This window comes from Theropithecus gelada, chromosome X (assembly GCF_003255815.1).
Source record: "Theropithecus gelada isolate Dixy chromosome X, Tgel_1.0, whole genome shotgun sequence".
NCBI classification, from domain to species: Eukaryota; Metazoa; Chordata; class Mammalia; order Primates; family Cercopithecidae; genus Theropithecus; species Theropithecus gelada.
The window spans coordinates 109,635,200-109,654,846 of NC_037689.1; the positions used below are offsets into that span (position 1 = coordinate 109,635,200).

At 37.2% G+C, this 19,647-nt stretch overlaps 1 protein-coding gene across 7 annotated transcripts in view; it reads left to right on the forward strand.

The window, feature by feature from the left end:
* The window catches only part of ALG13 (ALG13, UDP-N-acetylglucosaminyltransferase subunit), an 83,095-nt gene that overhangs the window by 53,116 nt on the left and 10,332 nt on the right, over positions 1-19,647 (forward strand). For 5 of the 7 annotated variants that reach the window (XM_025372000.1, XM_025371997.1, XM_025371999.1 and 2 more), the window contains 2 exons: positions 2,772-2,843; positions 4,391-4,547. In XM_025372000.1, the coding sequence (XP_025227785.1) occupies positions 2,772-2,843; positions 4,391-4,547 (229 nt within the window). Of the gene's footprint in view, positions 1-2,771; positions 2,844-4,390; positions 4,548-12,677; positions 12,912-19,647 lie in introns of all 7 variants that reach the window. The other 2 variants (XM_025371998.1, XM_025371996.1) reach the window with 1 other exon arrangement.

Below are 19,647 nucleotides of genomic sequence, written 5' to 3' on the forward strand. Positions count from 1 at the left end.
CCTACTTCTAGTTACCAATTTCTGTTTTAGTCAAGCTAGGTTATGCTGCAGTAACAACCCCCAAAGTCTCAGTGACTTAACTCAGGAAAAGTTGTTCATGCTAATGTTATATAGTTCAATGCGAGTTGGCAGCAGGCTGCCAAACTGTGACTGTTATTCATAGTCACTCAGAGACCCAGGCTGATGGGCACATGCCATCATGATCATCGCAGCAGGGCAAAAGATACAGAAATTGAACACTGACGCCTAACGGTTCTGTTCATATTTTATTGACCAAGTAACATGGCCATTCTTGACTTTGGATGGAGCTGGGAAGGGCAATCCTACCGTCTATTCAGGAGAACTGGAATATTTATGAAGAACTTGAATAACTACCTTAAATTCTCTAATTATGACTAATTTTAACTGTGGCAGCTTCGTGTACTAATTTTTTGTTTTTACTGTTTAGACAGTATACCTTAGGAAGGAGAAGAAAACTCTGATATGTAATTCTCTTTCTGTTTTTTCTCCTTCCTTTACTTTGCTCCTTCCAGAGAAAGTTTTTTTCCCCATTTCCTGCCACCATTACTATTCTCATATCATGTGCTTTTGATATCACCTTTTGAAGTAGCCATCCAAGTGAAAAGGCAAGTAAGAATCTTACCATGAGGGATGATAATACTTTTTTTTCTGTTCCTTCAATTTCACTTGTCACATGTTCCTTTTTGTTCTGAATTTAAACAACTCCAGTAGCTTTCAATTTCTTCATATGTTCCAAGCCCCCTGCCCCCATCACCAAATCCATAGCAAATTTCTGTTGTTGCTAAAATAAAGGATAAATGTCTTCAGAATTATCAGCATACATTTAAAAAAAAAACCTTGTTTTTAATTTTTAATTTCAATAGGTTTTTTGGAGAACAGGTGGTGGTTGGTTACAATGACTAAATTCTTTAGTGGTGAATTCTGAGATTTCAGCGCACCCATCACTTGAGCAGTGTACCACTGTACCCAATGTATAGTCTTTTATCCCTCACCCCCTTCCCACCATTTCCCCCAAGTCTCCAAAGTCCATTGTATCATTCTTATGCCTTTGTGTCCTCATAGCTTACCTTCCACTTATGAGTAAGAACATACAGTGTTTGGTTTTCCATTCCTGAGTTACTTCACTTAGAATAATGGTCTTTAATTCCATTTAGTTGGTTCAAATGCCATTATTTTGTTTCTTTGTATGGCTGAGTAGTATTCCGTGGTATATATACACCACATTTTCTTTATTCACTTGTTGGTTGATGGACATTTGGGCTGGTTCCATATTCTTGCAATTGCAAATTGTGCTGCTATAAACATATATGTACTAGTATCTTTTTTGTGTAATGACTTATTTTCCTCTGGGTACATACCCAGGAGTGGGATTGCTGGATCAAATGGTAGTTCTGCTTTTAGTTCTTTAAGGAATCTCTACACTGTTTTCCATAGTGGAAAATAGTGTACACGGTTGTGCTAGTTTACATGCCCACCAACAGTATAAAAACGTTCCCTTTTCACCACATCCATGCCAACATCTATTTTTTGATATTTTTTATTATGGCCATTCTTGCAGGAGTGAGGCGGTATCACATAATGGTTCTTATTTGCATTTCCCTGATAATTAGTGATGTTGAACACTTTTTCATATGTTTGTTGACCATTTGTGTATCTTTTGAGAATTGTCTATTTATGTCCTTAGCTCACTTTTTGATGGGATTGTGTTTTTCTTGCTGATTTGAGTTTCTTGTAGATTCTTGATATTAGTCCTTTGTCGAATGTATAGATTGCTAGATTGCGAAGATTTTCTGCCACTCTGTGGGCTGTCTGTCTGTTTACTCTGCTGGTTATTTCTTTTTGCTGTGCAGAAGCTTTTTTGCTTAATTAAGTCCCATCTATTTATCTTTGTTTTTGTCCAACGCAGGGCTCTTTGAATAAAGATTTCCAGGCACAGCCTTCTAAGAACTCATGAACATTTATTTATACTTCTTATTTCCATGTCTAACACTCAAATAAATGTTTCTGTAGAAGCATTTGGTATTCACTTGGGAACTTCTGAGCCGGGGCAAATGTTTGCTTTTTGGCAGGGGCTTTGGCTATACTTGAACACAGACTTTGGAATTGTCCATGTTAAGTGGGGCTCACCTTTTCACAGTAAGGTACTTCTCATTGTTTCCTGTGATTTCCTTTCCCTGTTCTGTCTGTGCGCTTACTAATGTAACCAATCTCTGCTGCTAGAGTTCTTGCTGCCATGACAGTCTATCATTCATGAGTCCAAGCCATTCAAAATCATGTTTACTTTTAGAAAGACAGGGTCTTAAGCCAGAGGAGAATGATATTTGAATCTTACAGTATCTGTTAAATCCCACTTAGATAAAATGCAGCTGAATAACCAGTTTACCCTTGTACCAAGCTACATATTCAGATAGAATGCCTTTTTTTTTTTTTTTTTTTTTAAGCAAAACTATTGTTGGTCCTATGGTACTTGAAGCTTTTAAGGCAAAGATCACTGAAAAGGTGTTTAGATTTCAATCATCAGTTACATTTTAGTATCTACATCAGGACTTGAGTTAGATGTGCTGAGGATTTCTCTAGATACCTAACAAAACAGTCACCTACATCACGTTTTAGAGTGACAACTTTTAGAGCTTTGTCTTAGGAGTCACTTCCAAATTTGAATTATTTCAGGACTGAACACTTTCATATAGTTGAAACAAAGTTATTGATGTGTTTTTTTTTATGTAACTATATTTTTGTATTCATTAAAGTCTCTTCAGGACAGAAAATCATGTTCTATGTCTCCTCAGGACACAGTTACCTCGTACAACTACCCCCAGAAGGTAATCTTCATAGTGTTATTAAGCAGTTACAATGGCCTGAACAGAGAAAAATGAATTTTCTCTTTTCATTTACCTTCATCATACTTCAAAGCAGCTGCTTTCGTTCCTTTAGGTATTATTGTACCTTCCGGTGTCTGACACAGTGATTAGTAAATTAATTCAACAAATTATTGAGCATCTACTGTGTTCCAGACACTGTTCTATGTGCTGGCTTTAGATTACTCATAGTTTACTGTGAACCTCTTTTATATAAAGAGTGAGTTAATCTAAATTACCTGTCAATTCTGTCTCATTAACTGAAACTTAATTTTAAAGCTTTCCTGTAGAATCGAGAGTCAGCATTATAAAAAGGTAGCTGAAACCATAGGAGTAAACAAGATCATCCTGGGCAAAGGAAGAGGTTGAGAAGAGTATCTGGAACAGAGCCCATGAATTATCAAATTTTAGAAAATGGGCAGAGAAGGAACATCCAAGGAGGGAGGAAAAGCATGAGAGAGGAATATTATGGAAGCCCTAGGAAGAGAATGTTTCAAGGAGCAACCAGGTGTCAGTTGCTGCCAAGAGGTCAAGCAACATAAGGCTTAACAAAAGTCTATTAAGATTTGTTGCCATAGAGACCACTAGTGACTTTGAATACAGTTTCAGAGAACCAGTGTGGGTAGCAGCCGCACTGGTTGGGTGGTAAGAAAATGGAGACTCCCAGTGAGGACAGTATGTTCAAGAAGCTTCTGTTACCATTTATTGAATATCTTTCTGTGTACAGCCCTGTACTGGGTGCTGTGGAAAAATAGTTTATTCTGTTAAGGAGCTGTGGCCTAAGCAGAAAAAAAAATACAGTCTTACAATGTTATAAAAAATGCAAGGCACCTTTTCTCTTTAAAAAAGAAAAAAGTGTAGGCCAGATGCAGTGGCTCATGCCTGTAATCCCAGCACTTTGGGATGCTAAGGCAGGCAGATTGCTGGAGCCCAGGGGTTAAACACCAGCCTTAGCAACATGACAAAACCATCTCTGCTAAAAATATAAAAAATTAGCTGCGTGTGGTGGTGCGTGACTGTAGTCCTAAGCTACTCGGGAGGCTGAGGTGGGAGAATCACTTGAGCCTGGAAAGTTGAGGCTACAGTGAATGAAATCATGCCACTGCACTCCAGCCTGGGCGATGGGAGTGAGACACTGTCTCAAAAAATATATATATATGTTACAAATCTTTGGAATAATATGCAGGAAGCCCAGAGGTTAACTGGGGAGCAGGCAACTAGGCAGACGGAGGACAGGGCTTGGAGGAAAACTTTCCGTTGTATACGATTTAATACTTGATTTTCAAATCATATTAGTGTGTTACCTTTTTAGGAATAAATGAATTAAAAAATCAAAGCTCTCAAGTGACCTAAGATCTTCTGAAAGAAATAACCTTCCTATATAAGGTTTACATAAAGATTGATTTTCAGTGTTTTAGTTGTCTAATTACTGTTTTCTGAAGTTTAGGTTCAGATAATCTACTGTTTGAGAAACCAAACTTAGAGTTTTGAACTTTCTTCCATACTTACAGGTGATGGGAAATATTGCAGCTTCCTGTGCCAATAATGTTCCAGCTCCAGTCTTATCTAATGGTGCAGCAGCTAATCAAGCTGTTAGTACTACTTCAGTTTCCTCACAGAATGCTATACAGCCTCTATTTGTATCTCCACCTACACACGGCAGGCCAGGTAGGTTATTAGCGGATGCTTACTTTGGAAGCCTCTTTTCCTATTCATGAACATGCACATCCAGCTATTCTGGTTATCAGATACCATTACTTTAATTTCCAGAATTAAATTTATTTAACCTACTTAATAAATTATGTTCTGCCATTGAACATAATCTCAAATCCATGAGATTTGAGAGTCAGGGATTCAAGTTTATTGCAAATTTCGTGCAGGTAAGATTTTATACCTTTCATTTTGCTACCTGCTGAATTAGGGGACTTGTACTAGTTTCTCAAACCTTGAGTTAAGTTTTATCGTATAAGAGTTAAGATAATGATGTTTCTCACCTTATAGCAAACTTTTCAGGAATTCTATAAAATACGTTCCTTTGTAATGAATAATTGTCCTGTAAATATCATGATAAAAGATACAGGCTCTGGAATTTAAAAGATCTGGGTTAGAATTGTGGTTTTACAACTTATTGTATAATTTTGTACAAATTGTTGAAGCTTTTTATCTGTGACTTGGGGGTACTGATAGTACCAATTCATGAAGTGGTTGTGGATTTTCAGTGAGTTAATAAAATTTTAAGTTATCAGCAGACTTTTAGGAAGGTGGTGGCAACAACAGCATTAGCTTTTCTGAGTCTCAGAATAAAAATGGAAATAGTGAAGTCAAAACCCATGACACCTACAAAAAACTAGGTGACGAGGTATCCCCATGAACCCCAGGATTTAAGCAGGTAGGGACAAACCACCAGTCACAAGACCTGCGTGCTATCAGGGTCTGTGAGGGAGCAGACCTCTTCTTACATAGAAGCATTGAGGATGTTGTCTTATGTACCTGAGAATTCCAGTGAATAAGAAGTTACTGGAAAGTGGGGCCGACAATTTGGAAGCAGCAGCCAAAACTGGGAAGGGATTTGGTTTCTCTAATACTAGATGAGTGCATGCGGCACATAGTAGAAGGACTTAAAGGGCTTAAAACAATTTAACCTCTAACTCTTCAAAATTGACCTGCCAGAGCTCCCTTTTAGGATAGTATTCCTCACTGGGAAGAAACTGCTAAAGAATGGAATCTGAATCGATCAGGATAGAGAAAAGAGCAGGTCAGGGAAAAGAACAAAAGAAAAAGATTAAGGTCAAATGCTACACGAATATATCTTAAGGAATAAAAAGCAGAATGTCCCTACAGACAATGAAAACATGTTAGAAGTGAAACACTAAACAGAACTAAACAAACTAAAACTGTGACAAACTAGTTCAAAATGAGCTACAGATTTTAATAATACAAAACATTAAGGAATAACATAAATCAGAATTAGAAAAACTTACCTGAGGTAATAGAACTCAGGAAAGAATTATAAATGGGAGAAGATCGTTTTAGTAATGGAGACTAAACTATGATGAGCTTGAGCAAATTCAGGTTGAATATTCTTTATTCAAAATGCTTGGGACTAGAAGTGTTTTGGACTTAGGATTTTTTTAGATTTGGAAATATTTGCAATATACTTGTTGAGCATCCCTAATCTGAATTTCCAAAATTCTCCAATGAGCATTTCCTTTGAGCACTATGTAGGCACTCAAAAAGTTTTGGAATTTGGAGCAGTTTGAATTTCAGATTTTCAAATTAGGGATACCCACACTGTATGTAGAGCAGATAATGCTTTAAGAGAAATGAGTGCTGTAGGCTTTAATTTTTTTTTTTTTCGAGACGGGGTATTGCTCTGTCACCAAGGATAGAGTGCAGTGGCATGATCATGGCTCACTGCAGCCTGGATCTTCAGGGTTCAAGCAGTCCTGCTGCCTCAGCCTCCTAGTACCTAGGACTATAGGCACACTCCACCAAACTTGGCTAATTACTGTGTTTTTGTAGAGACGGGGTCTTGCCATGTTGCCCAAGCTGGTCTTGAACTCCTAGGCTTAAGTGATCCACTCATCTCAACCTCCCAAAGTGCTGGGATTATAGGCATGAGCCACCACACCCGGCCGTAAACCTTTTTTTTTTTTTTTTTTGTAAGAAGAGGGAAATCTAAAATTGAAAGAAAATGAAGATAAAGATTTAAAAGCGACGTATTTGAAGTTAGGCAAACAAGATCAAACACGGATAGAAGTCCCTGAAAAAGAAAACCAAAGTAAAGGAACAAAATAATACTAAAAGCTATAATTTAGAAAACTTTGCTGAAGTTTTGTATTAGGTTGTTTTCACACTGCTATAAAGAAATGCCTAAGACTGGGTAACATATAAAGGAAAGAAGTTTAATTGATTCACAGTTCTGCATGGCTGAGGAGGCCTCAGGAAACTTGTCATCATGGCGGAAAGCGAAGGGAAAGCAGACACCTTCTTCACAAGGCGCCAGGAGAGAGAGAGAGAGAGAGAGAGCAGGAGAAACTGCCATTTATAAAACTATCAGATCTCATGAGAATTTACTTACTATCACAAGAACAGCATAGGGGAAACCGCTCCCATGATCCAGTCACCTCCCACCAGGCCTCTCCCTTAACACCTGGGGATTACAGCTCAGTTTACAATTCAAGATGAGATTTGAGTGGGGACACAGAGTCAAAGCATAAGTTTAAAAAGTTTTAAAAGTATGTACTTGAAACAGCACCCTGAATACCTGAGAATATTGACCCAGAGTGATGGACAGCAGAATATTCTAATAAAATTGTCAGACTTAAAAAGTCCTGAGTATCTAAGAGTTTATGGCATATAAGAGAAATACAATGATAATCATCAAACTTTGACAGCATTGTTTTATGCTGGAAGAAAGTGGAATAACATTTAAGATACCCAAGGAAGGAATATGTGAACCAACAATTTTGTATCCATTCAAACTGATTTTCAAGCACAAAGGGCAACATGTGAGAACCCAAGATTATTATTCCCATGAACCCTTCCTGATGAATCTGTGAGAGCTGTGCTGTCAAGCAGGGTAATCACTAGCCATGTGTGGAAACTAAGTTAATTACAGTTAAGTAAATCTGTAGTTGCATCAGCCACATACCAAGTGCTAAAAGCCACATGTGGCTAGTAGCTACTATATTGGACAGCAGAGATATAGAATATTTTTACCATCACAAAAAGTTGTATTGGACAACAGTGTACTAGAGAATGAACTTTGAGTTTTAGGTTACCAGAGTTTTAGGCTACCAGAACAATTAGAGACATTGTTCTGTTATTCTGTAGCAGAACAATTAGAGGCAGAACAATTAAAGACATTAGAGACATAAGACGTGATGATAAATATTAAATACATAGTTACCCGTAGAAGTAAGACACGTGAGGGCTGAGAAGTTGAGACTGTACTATGTAATAGCCTTATGTTTGGAGGGTATAGATGTAGTTATTTTTTTAAATGATAGAATTGAGAGACTATGGGCAAAGCATTTTTTCATGCTGTCAGTCACATCAGATTCTTTAATACTCAGAAAGCTATTCTGAGACTGTGTAATGTGGGCTAAAGCAAATGAGTAATTATGGGATATTCAGATTTTATCCCCTGTGTCCTAATGAACCAGGATTCTTAGTGTGGGAAAAAAGGTAATGCAGATGTTATAGAGGCTAATTAAAAGCTTTTATAGTCTTGAATTTGAATTAGAAGTATCAGTATGAACTTGAGATATTTTATCTTTTAATATATGTAAATGTTTCCTCGCTCTGTCCACTGAAAGGCCTGAAAACAATAAGTATTCCTAGCACCTAGTTTGTGGTCTTAAAATAACATTTATTACTTTTAAAATAAACTGGGCTCTGTGGAGAAGTGGCTGACTCCAGGTCTGGGCAGGAAATGTTCAAGATGATCCTGGAACATCCTGTCATACCAGATAGCAAGGAACATTATCAGAGTATAGGCATCATGTCAAAAGGACTCAGAAACGATCACAAAGAGAGATTCCCACTGGCCAAAGATGGAACAATTTGAGCCTCAATGATCATTGCAATAGATTGGAATATACCAAGTATGTTGAATATAAAAGTTCTTAGTGATATTTTAAAAATTGCTTACTTTAAGAGGATGATAGGAAATCAATACATTTTCTTGAAAACTGGAACATGAAATAATCAAGCATTTATTCTGCCTTCCTTATATGAGCTATACCACTGAATAAACAAATAGATGAGGGTAAGTATCTTTTTGTAATAGTATTCTAACTAATCAATTAAAAAGTGACAATAATTTTGCAGTCCCTATTAAATGGATGAACATCAAACATCAGTAGCTACTAAGATTGCAAAGTCAGTCAAACTTTAGCTATAGCTGTCCCAGAAGAATCAGTCCTGAATCTGATTCAGTTTCCTGGATCTAGCTGCCTATTGACAGGAAATACAGAATAACATGTTGGATTGCAGCATGAGTATGTAATCTGCAAAATCCAGACTATGGGAAGCTTGTCAGATCAAAGGGCCCAGGTTCTTTAAAGCAGAACTTGTCAGGAAATGGATGGAGGAAGGACCAATAGATTAATACAGTCAAGAAATATCCAATTTTTTTAATGGATAAAACTAAAAAACTGTTCAAGGATGCACATTTGAGTGACAAAACTCTGAAAAGACCCCAAGGAAGTGGTTACTATTAAAGTCAAAACAACGGTTGGTTATGGTAGGAGGGAAAAGTATTTCTAGACATGGGTAGTATCCACATTAAAATAACTCATTAAGCAACGTATTTGATTTGTTTGCTATATCTGTTTTATTCATAAAAAGATAAAGTGGGCCGGGCGTGGTGGCTCACGCCTGTAATCCTAGCACTTTGGGAGGCCGAGACGGGCAGATCACAAGGTCAGGAGATCAAGACCATCCTGGCTAACACTGTGAAACCCTGTCTCTACTAAAAAATACAAAAAATTAGCCGGGCGCAGTGGCAGGCACCTGTAGCCCCAGCTACACGGGAGGCTGAGGCAGGAGAATGGCGTGAACCCGGGGGGCGGAGCTTGCAGTGAGTGGAGATTGTGCCACTGCACTCCAGCCTGGGCGACAGAGCAAGACTCCGTCTCAAAAAAAAAAAAAAAAAAAAAGGGCAGGGCGTGGTGGCTCATGCCTGTAATCCCAGCACTTTGGAAGGCCGAGGTGGGTTGGTCACCTAAGGTTAGAAGTTCGAGACCAGCCTGGCCAACATGGGGAAACCCCATCTCTACTAAAAATACAAACATTAGCCAGGCATGGTGGCACATGCCTATAATCCCAGCTACTCTGGAGGCTGAGGCAGGAGAATCACTTGAACTCGGGAGCTGGAGGTTGCAGTGAGCTGAGATCATGTCATTACACTCCAGCTTGGGCAAAAGTGAGACTTTTTCTCAAAAAAAACCAAAAGTGCCTAGCACAGTGCCTGGAACAAAAACATACAATAAATGTTGATGATGATATAAATTTTTCACTGGAAATGTTAATGTAGACCCTACTTTTACTACTTTATGCTAGTTGTAAGGGAAAGTGTTTGCTGTCTGCTTTTAGCAGCTGTCTGAGCTTAAATTCAAGTGACAGATGAAGCAAGCATTGTAATGTTTTATTTATGTGGAATCATTGAAAGATTACCATTTAAATGCCAGATTTTTCTAAAAATGCATACTGCCTTCATTTATTTACTTTTTGTTCTCTCAGTCACTTAATGAACCTCAACTACAGATCTTTACTAGATCTGGCTGCTTTTTAGTTGCTCTTTGTCATTCTTGTCAATCCTATTGATGAAACAACTGATTTTTCCCACTTTGTTCTTCATATGTCTCTCTGGCAGGCCCCTTCCATCCTTAAGTGACTTCTAATCTGCAAGGTAACAAGATATGATGATTGCCTTTAAGTATGAGTCTCCTTTTAGGCATTAAATCCTGTCAACTTCAAACTCTGGATTTCAGTAAATGTTCCCAAGTCTTTTGCCAGGGCTGGGATCAGTGACTGTCCCTGAATGCAAAATTTAATGGAATGCCAAAAAAAAAAAAAAAAAAAAATACAGTAATCAAGATAATAACACTTTAATTCATCATTTTTAAAAATAAAGATGATTATAAAAAATTTTGAGAACAAAGTATCAATTTTAAATAAAGATAGGATCTGTGGATGAGGTTTAAGGTGAGTTGAGTAAGGCATATACTCTTGGGGTCATGTAAGTACAGGGTTAGATCCTGTCTTTATTGAAAATTTTGATGTTGTATTCATAATAGTTTTCTTTGTATTAGTTTTGGTAGCCCCTTAAATTTTGCACTGGAGCATCTCACCACACCTTGGCCTTGGCCCTGCTCTGTGATTTCTAGAGAAGCAGCAGTATCTTATTATAGTTATGTTCTCTTCTGAAGTGTCCTGAAGCAGACTACAGTTACATGGACGGGGGAAATAAGCATTCTGAATGCATTACATTGATTTCTACTAATATTTTATAAGACGTTTCTGTAATTCTTGAGCCATTCCTTGAAGTGTATCTGTTAAGCCTGTGGAGCTCTTCTTAAGTCTGAGGATGAGATGCTCATGCATCTCTTTAGAAACTTGAAATTGTAAAAGCTTTTACTTAGAGGGTTTATTGTAATACTGTGCATTTATAAGGAAGGTGAATTCAGACAAAGTAACCTCCAAATTGTGTCTACTCTTGATTCTTTCAGGCACATGAGAATGTATTTAGCCACTTCTATGTCTAGTAGTTGGTTTTTATCTAGTGATCATAATCACATGCTACTGTCTTCAGCTAATTGCCTTTCTCCATTTGCTTTTTTTTTTTTTTAAATGGTATGATACATTTTCAGTGCTAGTTTAAAAGGAGTAAGAGCAGAGCTTTGTTGGGGGAGCCATTTTATTTAAAAAAAATGTATGTCTAGAACATTTGGGGATATTCTGAAAATTAAATTCCTCTCCCAAAACTGTAAAAGTAGAGATTTCTAAATATATGACAAAACTCCAAAACAGCTAGTTGAGCAAGCTTTAAAAATTTACTGTTTAATTTAGATACAGAATAATTCATTTTTTTGGTGCCCAGTTCTGTGAGCTTTGACAAATGCACAGAGTTGTGTAACCTCCACCACAATCAAGAGATAATTGCATCACTCCTAAACAGTTGTTTATCAAATTTTAGATCACCTGAAGACACAGATCTATTACTGTTAGCCTGTAAATGTACGAAAGATATAGATGAGTATATTGTTAGTACTGGTCACTAAATGGAAACAATGTGGATTATGTCTTGCTAAAATATCAGAGTAACAAATTCAGGTTGTGTGAATTGTTCCTATGCTAAACTCAGTGTGCTGAAACTCTGACTTTAAACATTTATAGAATGATAAGACTAAACTTTCTATGTTTCTTAGGGTTAAAATGATAATGCAGATAACAAAATGATGAAATTTTGTACTCGGGTTTCAGCTGGCTAAAATGATTCAGTTTAAAATTGAAGGGTTTGTATTCATCTTTTGTAAAAAAAAGTAAATTTACATGTTATATATATATGCAGGTATGTGTTTTTACTAGGTTGTAACCACATTGTTTCCTTTATCGTCACAGAGGATTAATATTTAAATATAATTACATCTGAATTTCTTATGTCAAAAACAAACTTTTAAATATTGATTATTTCTAAGCTATAGTAACAGGTATAGAAAGCTAAAGGGATAAGATATTGTATCTATCCTGTTTTTAGATTCTGTACCTTCTTAGAAATGGAACATTCATGATTTAAAGTTCCCTATATTCCTGAGATGCTACCAGTAGAAACTTTCAAGGATTGCTAAAATCTGTAGTCTGTGCACTTAGTCCATCTCTTATTAGCTTCTGCATTTTGTGATTTGACTGAGAGTGACAGATTGCTGAAAACATTCTTAAATTTGCATTGGGTATTAAACTAAGTAAAAATTTTGCTTTAATTATGTTTTATTTATGTACCTGTTAGCTAAATGTTCAAAGTCTGATAGTCAAAGCTCTGCCTCTTCCAGTTTTTTCCCTTTTAATTTCCAATACTTTTCTTAAATCAAAATGACTTGTTATGAACAGGCTCTCCATTGGTATGTCTAAGAGAATGTAGACAATTCACTGTCCAAGTTTTTTTTTTTTAAAGCCAAACCATAAGAATTAAGAGTTCTTTGACCATACTGGAGACAAGAAAAGTAAATGAGCCTGCTGTTCATAAAGTGTTATAGTTGTGTATTGCTACTTTATGTTTTGTTTCTTTGTTAGTGATTGCCTCACCATCCTATCCATGCCATTCTGCTCCTATTCCTCATGCTGGTGCCTCTCTACCACCACCACCACCACCACCACCGCCGCCACCACCACCACCACCACCACCTCCTCCTCCTCCTCCTCCTCCTCCTCCTCTTGATGTGGGAGAGGCTTCAAACTTACAACCACCACCACCACTACCACCTCCACCTTATTCCTGTGATCCAAGTGGCAGTGATTTGCCTCAAGGTAAGTAGATTTTGAGATTTAGGTGAGGGGTCTGAGACTTAAAAAATATTGTTAGAGCATATCTGTCTTTGGTTGACCTATTGGGGAAGGGGGAACCAAATGAAAATTGACTTGAGAACACAATGCTGGAAGTGACTAAGGAAAGGAGCAATTAAAAGCAGAAAACTGAGAATATCTTCTACATAACCAACAAGTGGATGGTTGAGTTGACGTGTGCTGCTATTTTGTTTTGTTTTGTTTTGTTTTGTTTGTAGCTACATGCCTACCCTGAAGAAGATTCTCAAATGGATGTCTTTGCTTTTCTTAACTGTTTTTCTTGCAAAACAGGACTTGGTATCAAATTTTTCTTTATTTCTTAAATTCTTTCCACAAGTGCATGAATTATTGCAGTCTTTTATATTTAGAATTTCAACTGAATTTTAAAGATTTGGGGGAGTGGGGATTAGGAGTCTTATCTGCCTTGAATTTCAGCTGTGTTTTCTTAAACATCTAAGGAGTAGTTTTTCATTGGAGGTTCTTTATTACTCCTCAGTTTGGCATATTTCTCAAGAGAATTATAGTTGAGAATTGTTTGTAGCTTATACTTTCTTGCTATAACATTTTCTTGGTTTTCCTAGCTGCTTCTCTATTTTTGATTTTTTTTTCCAACCACTAATCACCAAGATTTTCTTTAACTTCCTTCTGTTTTTTCCCTATCTTTAAACTTCACTTGTACTTCTATGTAGTTTATTCCTAAATCTAGCTAGCCTTGGCATCAGAAGTTTTAGTTACTTGTCTCCAGATACTTGCTAGACATTTTCACTTAGCTTTTTAGTTTTCATTTCAACAATGAAATTCCTCATATTTATCTTTTCCCCAGGCCACACAAAACGTTGGCTTTTCTCCTTGGTTTTTTATTTTGTTAATAGTGGTATCATTTCCACCTAATTTGCCCAATATCTAAACCCAGATTTCTTTACTACTCTCCCTTCCCTTACCTACATATGCCCGAGATGTACTTAGTCACCACATAATGCTGATTTTGTATTTTTCCATTATTTTACTATGACAATATTCAAATATTCATCCAAGATGAATTTTAAAATGAAGTCATATCTATCACTTAGATTCTATCATTAACGTTTATACTTTATCACATATCTGTCCATCTTTCCCTCCATTCGTCTCTATTAATCCATCTTTTTGATACATTTAGAAGTAAATTGTAGACATTTGTACACTTCCCCATAAAAACTTCAGGATAGATATCATTAAATAGTTTTTTCCTTTTGATGTACAGTTTACATGTAATATACAAAACTTAAATGCACATTAGCTTGGTTTTAACATATGCATGCATGCACTTATGTAACCCAAATCCCTATCAAGGTATAAAGTATTAACATTGTCCCACAAATTTCCCTCATACTCCTTCCCAGTTTTTTCCATGCTCCCCCTAGAGGTAACCACTGTTTGGACTTTTTTCTACCATAGATTAGTTTTACCTGTTTTAGAATTTTATAGAAATGTAATCATATAGTATATAATCTTTATAGAAGGCTTCTTAAACTTGGCATAATTTTGAGATTTGTCTGTTGTTGCATGTGTCAGTAGTCCATTTGTTTTCATTGCCAAGTAGCATTTCATTGTATGACTGTTCCACAGTTTGTCCATTCTCCTGTTGGTGATAGATGGCTGGACTATTTCCAGTTTGGGGCTGTTATGAAAAAAGCTACTATGAACATTCTTGTAAAAGTCTTTGTAAACATACGTTTTTATTTCCCTTGTGCAGATACCTAGCAGTGGAATTGCTGGGTCATAGAGAGATATGTGTTTACTTTTATAAGTAACTGCCAAACATTTTTCCAAAGTTGTACCATGTTACACTTCCACCAGCAGTATATGAGAATTCCAGTAGTTTGTCTTGCTCACCAACATTTATTGTCGCCACTCTCTTTAACTTTATCCGTTCTGGTGACTGATCATGTTTTTTAAAAAAATCTATTTTATAGAGCGGTTTTCTGTTCCTTGCCAAATTGAGAGGGAGGCATAGGGATTTGCTCTTTTCCACCAGCCCCCACATGTCCATAGCCTCCCATATTATCAGTGTCCCCCACCATACCAGAGTGGTATATTTGATACAATGATGAACCTACCTTGGCACATCATTATCATCCAGGAGCCATAGTTTATATTAGTGTTCATTCTTGCTCTTGCGCTTTCATGAGTTTGGACAAATGAATGATGACATGTATCCTTAATTATAGCATCACATGGATGCTATAATGGAGCATCTCTACCCCAGAAATCTGTGCTCTGCCTGTTAGTATTCATCCCCCAACTCCTGGCAATCACTTATTTTTTACTGTCTCCATAGTTTTGACTTTTCCAGAATGGCATATAGTTGCAGTCATGCAATATATAGCCTTTTCAGAGTGGCTCTTAGCAGTATGTATTTGTTTTCTCACCAAATCATTATCCGAATGTACCACAGTTTATAGATCCATTCACCTACTGAATAACATCTTGGTTGCTTCCACTTTTGGTTACAGTTGCCCTAAACATTCGCATGCAAGTTTTTTTGTGGAAATATATATAGAGAGATGGAGTCTTGCTCTGTCACCCAAGCTGGAATGCAATGGTGTGGTCTTGGCTCACTGCAACCTTCGCCTCCCGGACTCAAGCGATTCTCCTGCCTCAGCCTCCTGAGCAGCTGGGATTACAGGCACCCACCACCACACCTGGCTAATTTTTGTATTTTTAGTAGAGATGGGGTTTCACCATGTTGGCCAGGCTGGTCTTGAACTCCTGACCTCGTGATCCACCCACCTGGGCCTCCCGAAGTGCTGGGACTACAGGCATCAGCCACCGCACCGTTTGGAAATATATTTTTAACTCCTTTGGGTAAACACCAAGGATTACAATTGCTCTATTGAATTAGAATATGTATTATTTTGTAAGAAACTGTCAAACTGTCTTCCAGAGTGGCTATATCATTTTGCATTCCCACCAGCAACGAATTGAGTGTTCCTATAGTTCCACATTCATACCAGTATTTGGTATTGTCAGTGTTCTGGATTTTGGCCATTCTAATAGGTGTGTAATGATATCTCATTATTTTAATTTGCATTTCCCTCATGAAATCCGACGTGGAACATCTTTTCATGTGCTTATTTGCCATCTATATATCTTTGCTGAAACATCTGTTAAGGTGTTTGGCCCATTTTTAATTCAGGTTGTTTTCTTACTTCTAAGAATTCTTTATATATTTTGGGTAACAGTCCATTATATCAGGTATATCTTTTGCAAATATTTTTTCCAAGCCTGTGGCTTTTAAGTGTCTTTTGCAAAGCAGGTGTGTTTACTTTTAAAGAACTCCAACATATAAATTATTTCTTTTATGGATGATGCCTGTGGTGCTATATCTAAAAAGTAATTGCCAGACTCAGGGTCATCTAGATTTTCTCCTGTGTTATGGTCTAGGATTTTTATGTTTTGCATTTTACTTTTAGGTCTGCGATCCATTTTTAGTTACTTTTTTGTATGTAAAGTATGTGTAGATTCATATTTTTTCATGTGGATATCCAGTTGTTTGAGTACTTTTTTCATGTGCTTATTGGCCATTTGCATATTTTTTATAAAGTGTGCACATATTTTGACTACTCTGTTTTTTATTGGGTGCTTGTTATTGAGTTGTGGAAGTTCTCTACATATTCTCTATGCTAGTCTTTTGTCAGGTATGTTTTGTGAGTATCTGCTCCTATTCTGTGGCTTATCTATTTTCTTCATGGTGCCTTTTGATGGGTAGAGGATTTTAATTCTGGTGAAATCTAATTGATCATTGTTTGGTATATATTGCTTTTGTAATCTAAGAAACTGGCCGGGCGTGGTGGCTCACACCTGTAATCCTAACACTTTCGGAGGCCGAGGCAGGTGGATCACTTGAGGTCAGGAGTTCGAGTCCAGCCTGGCCAACGTGGTGAAACCCTGTCTCTACTAAAAATACAAAAGTTAGCTGGGAGAGGTGGTGCGTGCCTGTAATGCTAGCTACTTGGGAGGCTGAGGCAGGAGAATCACTTGAACCCAGGAGGTGGAGGTTGTACTGAGCCGAGATCATGCAACTGCACTCCGGCCTGGGCAGTAGAGTGAAACTTTGACTTAAATTAAAAAAAAAACAAAAAAACAACAAAAACCCTTTGCCTTATTTGCCTTTCTCCAAAGTCATTATGATTGTTTCCTGTGTTTTCCTTTAAAAGCTTAATGCATTTAGTTTTATGTTTAAGTCCACTATCCATTTCAAATTCATTTTTGTGGATAGTGGAGGTGATTTTTTTTTTTTCTTTATGGATCTCCAGTATTCCAGCAGTACCATTTGTGCAAAAGATTTTCCTTTCCTCGTTGGATCACTTTGGTGTTTTAGTCAAAAATCAAATGACTGTTTTAAGTGCACGTCTATTTTCGTGCCCTCTTCTGTTGCGTTGATCAATTTTTTAATCCTTACATCAGTACTGTACTGTCTTTTTAGTAAGGTTTGAAGTAAGGTAGGGTCATTTGCATGTCTCTTACACTATCAAATTTTACCAAAAAAACCTTCTGGAAATTAGGAATTGTGTTTATAATCTATAGCTCAATTTGGGGAGAATGTCAGTGCTTACCAGTATGGTCTCTTTGAATTCATGAACATGGTATCATAGTATACCTGCTAATTTATTTAGGTTGCATTTGGTTTCTCAACGTTTTTTTGTTTTGTTTTGTTTTGTTTTTTTTGTTTGTTTTTGTTTTTGGTGTAGCAGTCTTCTACATCTTCTGTTAAATGTGCTCCTATGTATTTGGGTTTTTGGAGCTGTAGTAAGTAGAATTTTAAAACTTTTATTTTCCTATTTTGTCCTGTACATGAAAATAAAATTGATTTTTGCATGTTAACCTTGGCTGATTTATTAAAAATCAGTGTTTCACAGAGTGTCTTTAAAAAATACCCACTGCCTCTTTCCTGGGTCATGCCTTTATAACCTTGTCCCTGAACAGTTAGAGTAGCGTCTCCATTGGTCTCGCTGCTCTGGTACTATTCCACTTTGTGTGTGTTCCTAGCTCAGAACTCTTCAGTGATTCTTTGGTTTCTGTAGATTAAAGTTCAACAGACTAATTATGGCATTTATGACTTTGCACAATCTAGTCTCTCTTCCAACCTTATCTCTTTCTACTCCTGTGTGAACTCTATGTAGCAGGTTTTCTTCTCCTAAGGCTTTGCTGGCATGGTGATTCAACTCAAATTCTTTCCCCATTCACTCTCCCATCTAAGTTCTATTAACCCCGAGAGTATATCATGTATTCATTAGTAGGTGCTCCCCATTCTTCCTGGCCTTAACAATCACTCCTCTAGTTTGGCCATGGATTTGCCTATTCTGGACATTTCATGTAAATGGAATCATACAATATGTGGGCTTTTGCAACTAACTTTTTTCTCTAAGCATACTATTTTCAAGGTTCATGTTGTCGCATGTATCAGTACTTTATTCTTTTTTATGGCCAAAAAAAATCCATTGTATGGATGTATTGGCATACTCCATTTTGTTGCACTTTGCTTTATTGTGGTTTACAGATACTGTGATTTTTATTTTTTTACAAATTGAAGATTTGTGAGAACCGTGTGTCAAGCAAATCTATTGGCATCATTTTTCCAACAGCGTGTTCTCCGTTTTCTCCTTTCATTTCTGTCAGCATTTTTTTTTTTTAGCAGTATTGTATTGTATATTTATTTATTTATTTTTGAGATGGAGTCTCTGTCACCCAGGCTGGAGTGCAGTGGTGCAATCTTGGCTCACTACAACCTCTGCCTCCTGAGCTCAAGTGATTCTCCTGCCTCAGCCTCCTGAGTAGCTGGTGTTACAGGCGCCACCACCATGCCTGGCTAATTTTTTGTATTTTTAGTAGAAATGGAGTTTCTCCATGTTGGCCAGGCTGGTCTTGAACTCCTGACCTCAAGTGGTTTGCCTGCCTTGGCCTCCCAGAGTGCTGGGATTACAGGCGTGAGCCACTGTGTCCGGCCAGCAATAACGAATTTTAAAATTAAGGTATGTACATTGTTTTCTTAGACCTAACACTATTATACTCTTAAAAGTCTTCAGTATAGTGTATAAGCATAACTTTTTTTTTTTTCTTTTTCTTTTTTTTGCAATGGAGTCTTGCTCTGTTGCCAGGCTGGAGTGCAGTGGCGTGATCTCCGCTCTCGGAAACCTCCACCTCCCAGGTTCAAGCGATTCTCCTGCCTCAGCCTCCCGAGTAGCTGGGATTACAGGCACGTGCCACCACACCTGGCTAATTTTTGTATTTTCAGTAGAGATGGGGTTTCACCATGTTGGCCAGAATGGTCTCGATCTCCCGACCTCATGATCTACCCACCTCAGCCTCCCAAAGTGCTGGGATTACAGGCCTGAGCCACCACACCCAGCCATAAGGATAACTTTTATATGCACTGGGAAACCAAAAAATTGGTGTGACTCACTTCCTTGCAATATTGACTTTACTATTTTCTGGAACCAAACCCATGATATCTCCAAAGTATGTCTGTATCATATTTTATCTATTAGTTGAGGAACATTTGGGTTGCTTTCACTTTTTTGGCTATTAATATTGCTATGTGCATTTGTGTATACAAGTTATTTGATACATATATGTATCAAGGAGTAGAATCCCATGCCACTCATGAATTTATTTCCTGCTCTTTTTAAAAAATATTCTGTAGCTAGAGCACTAGGCT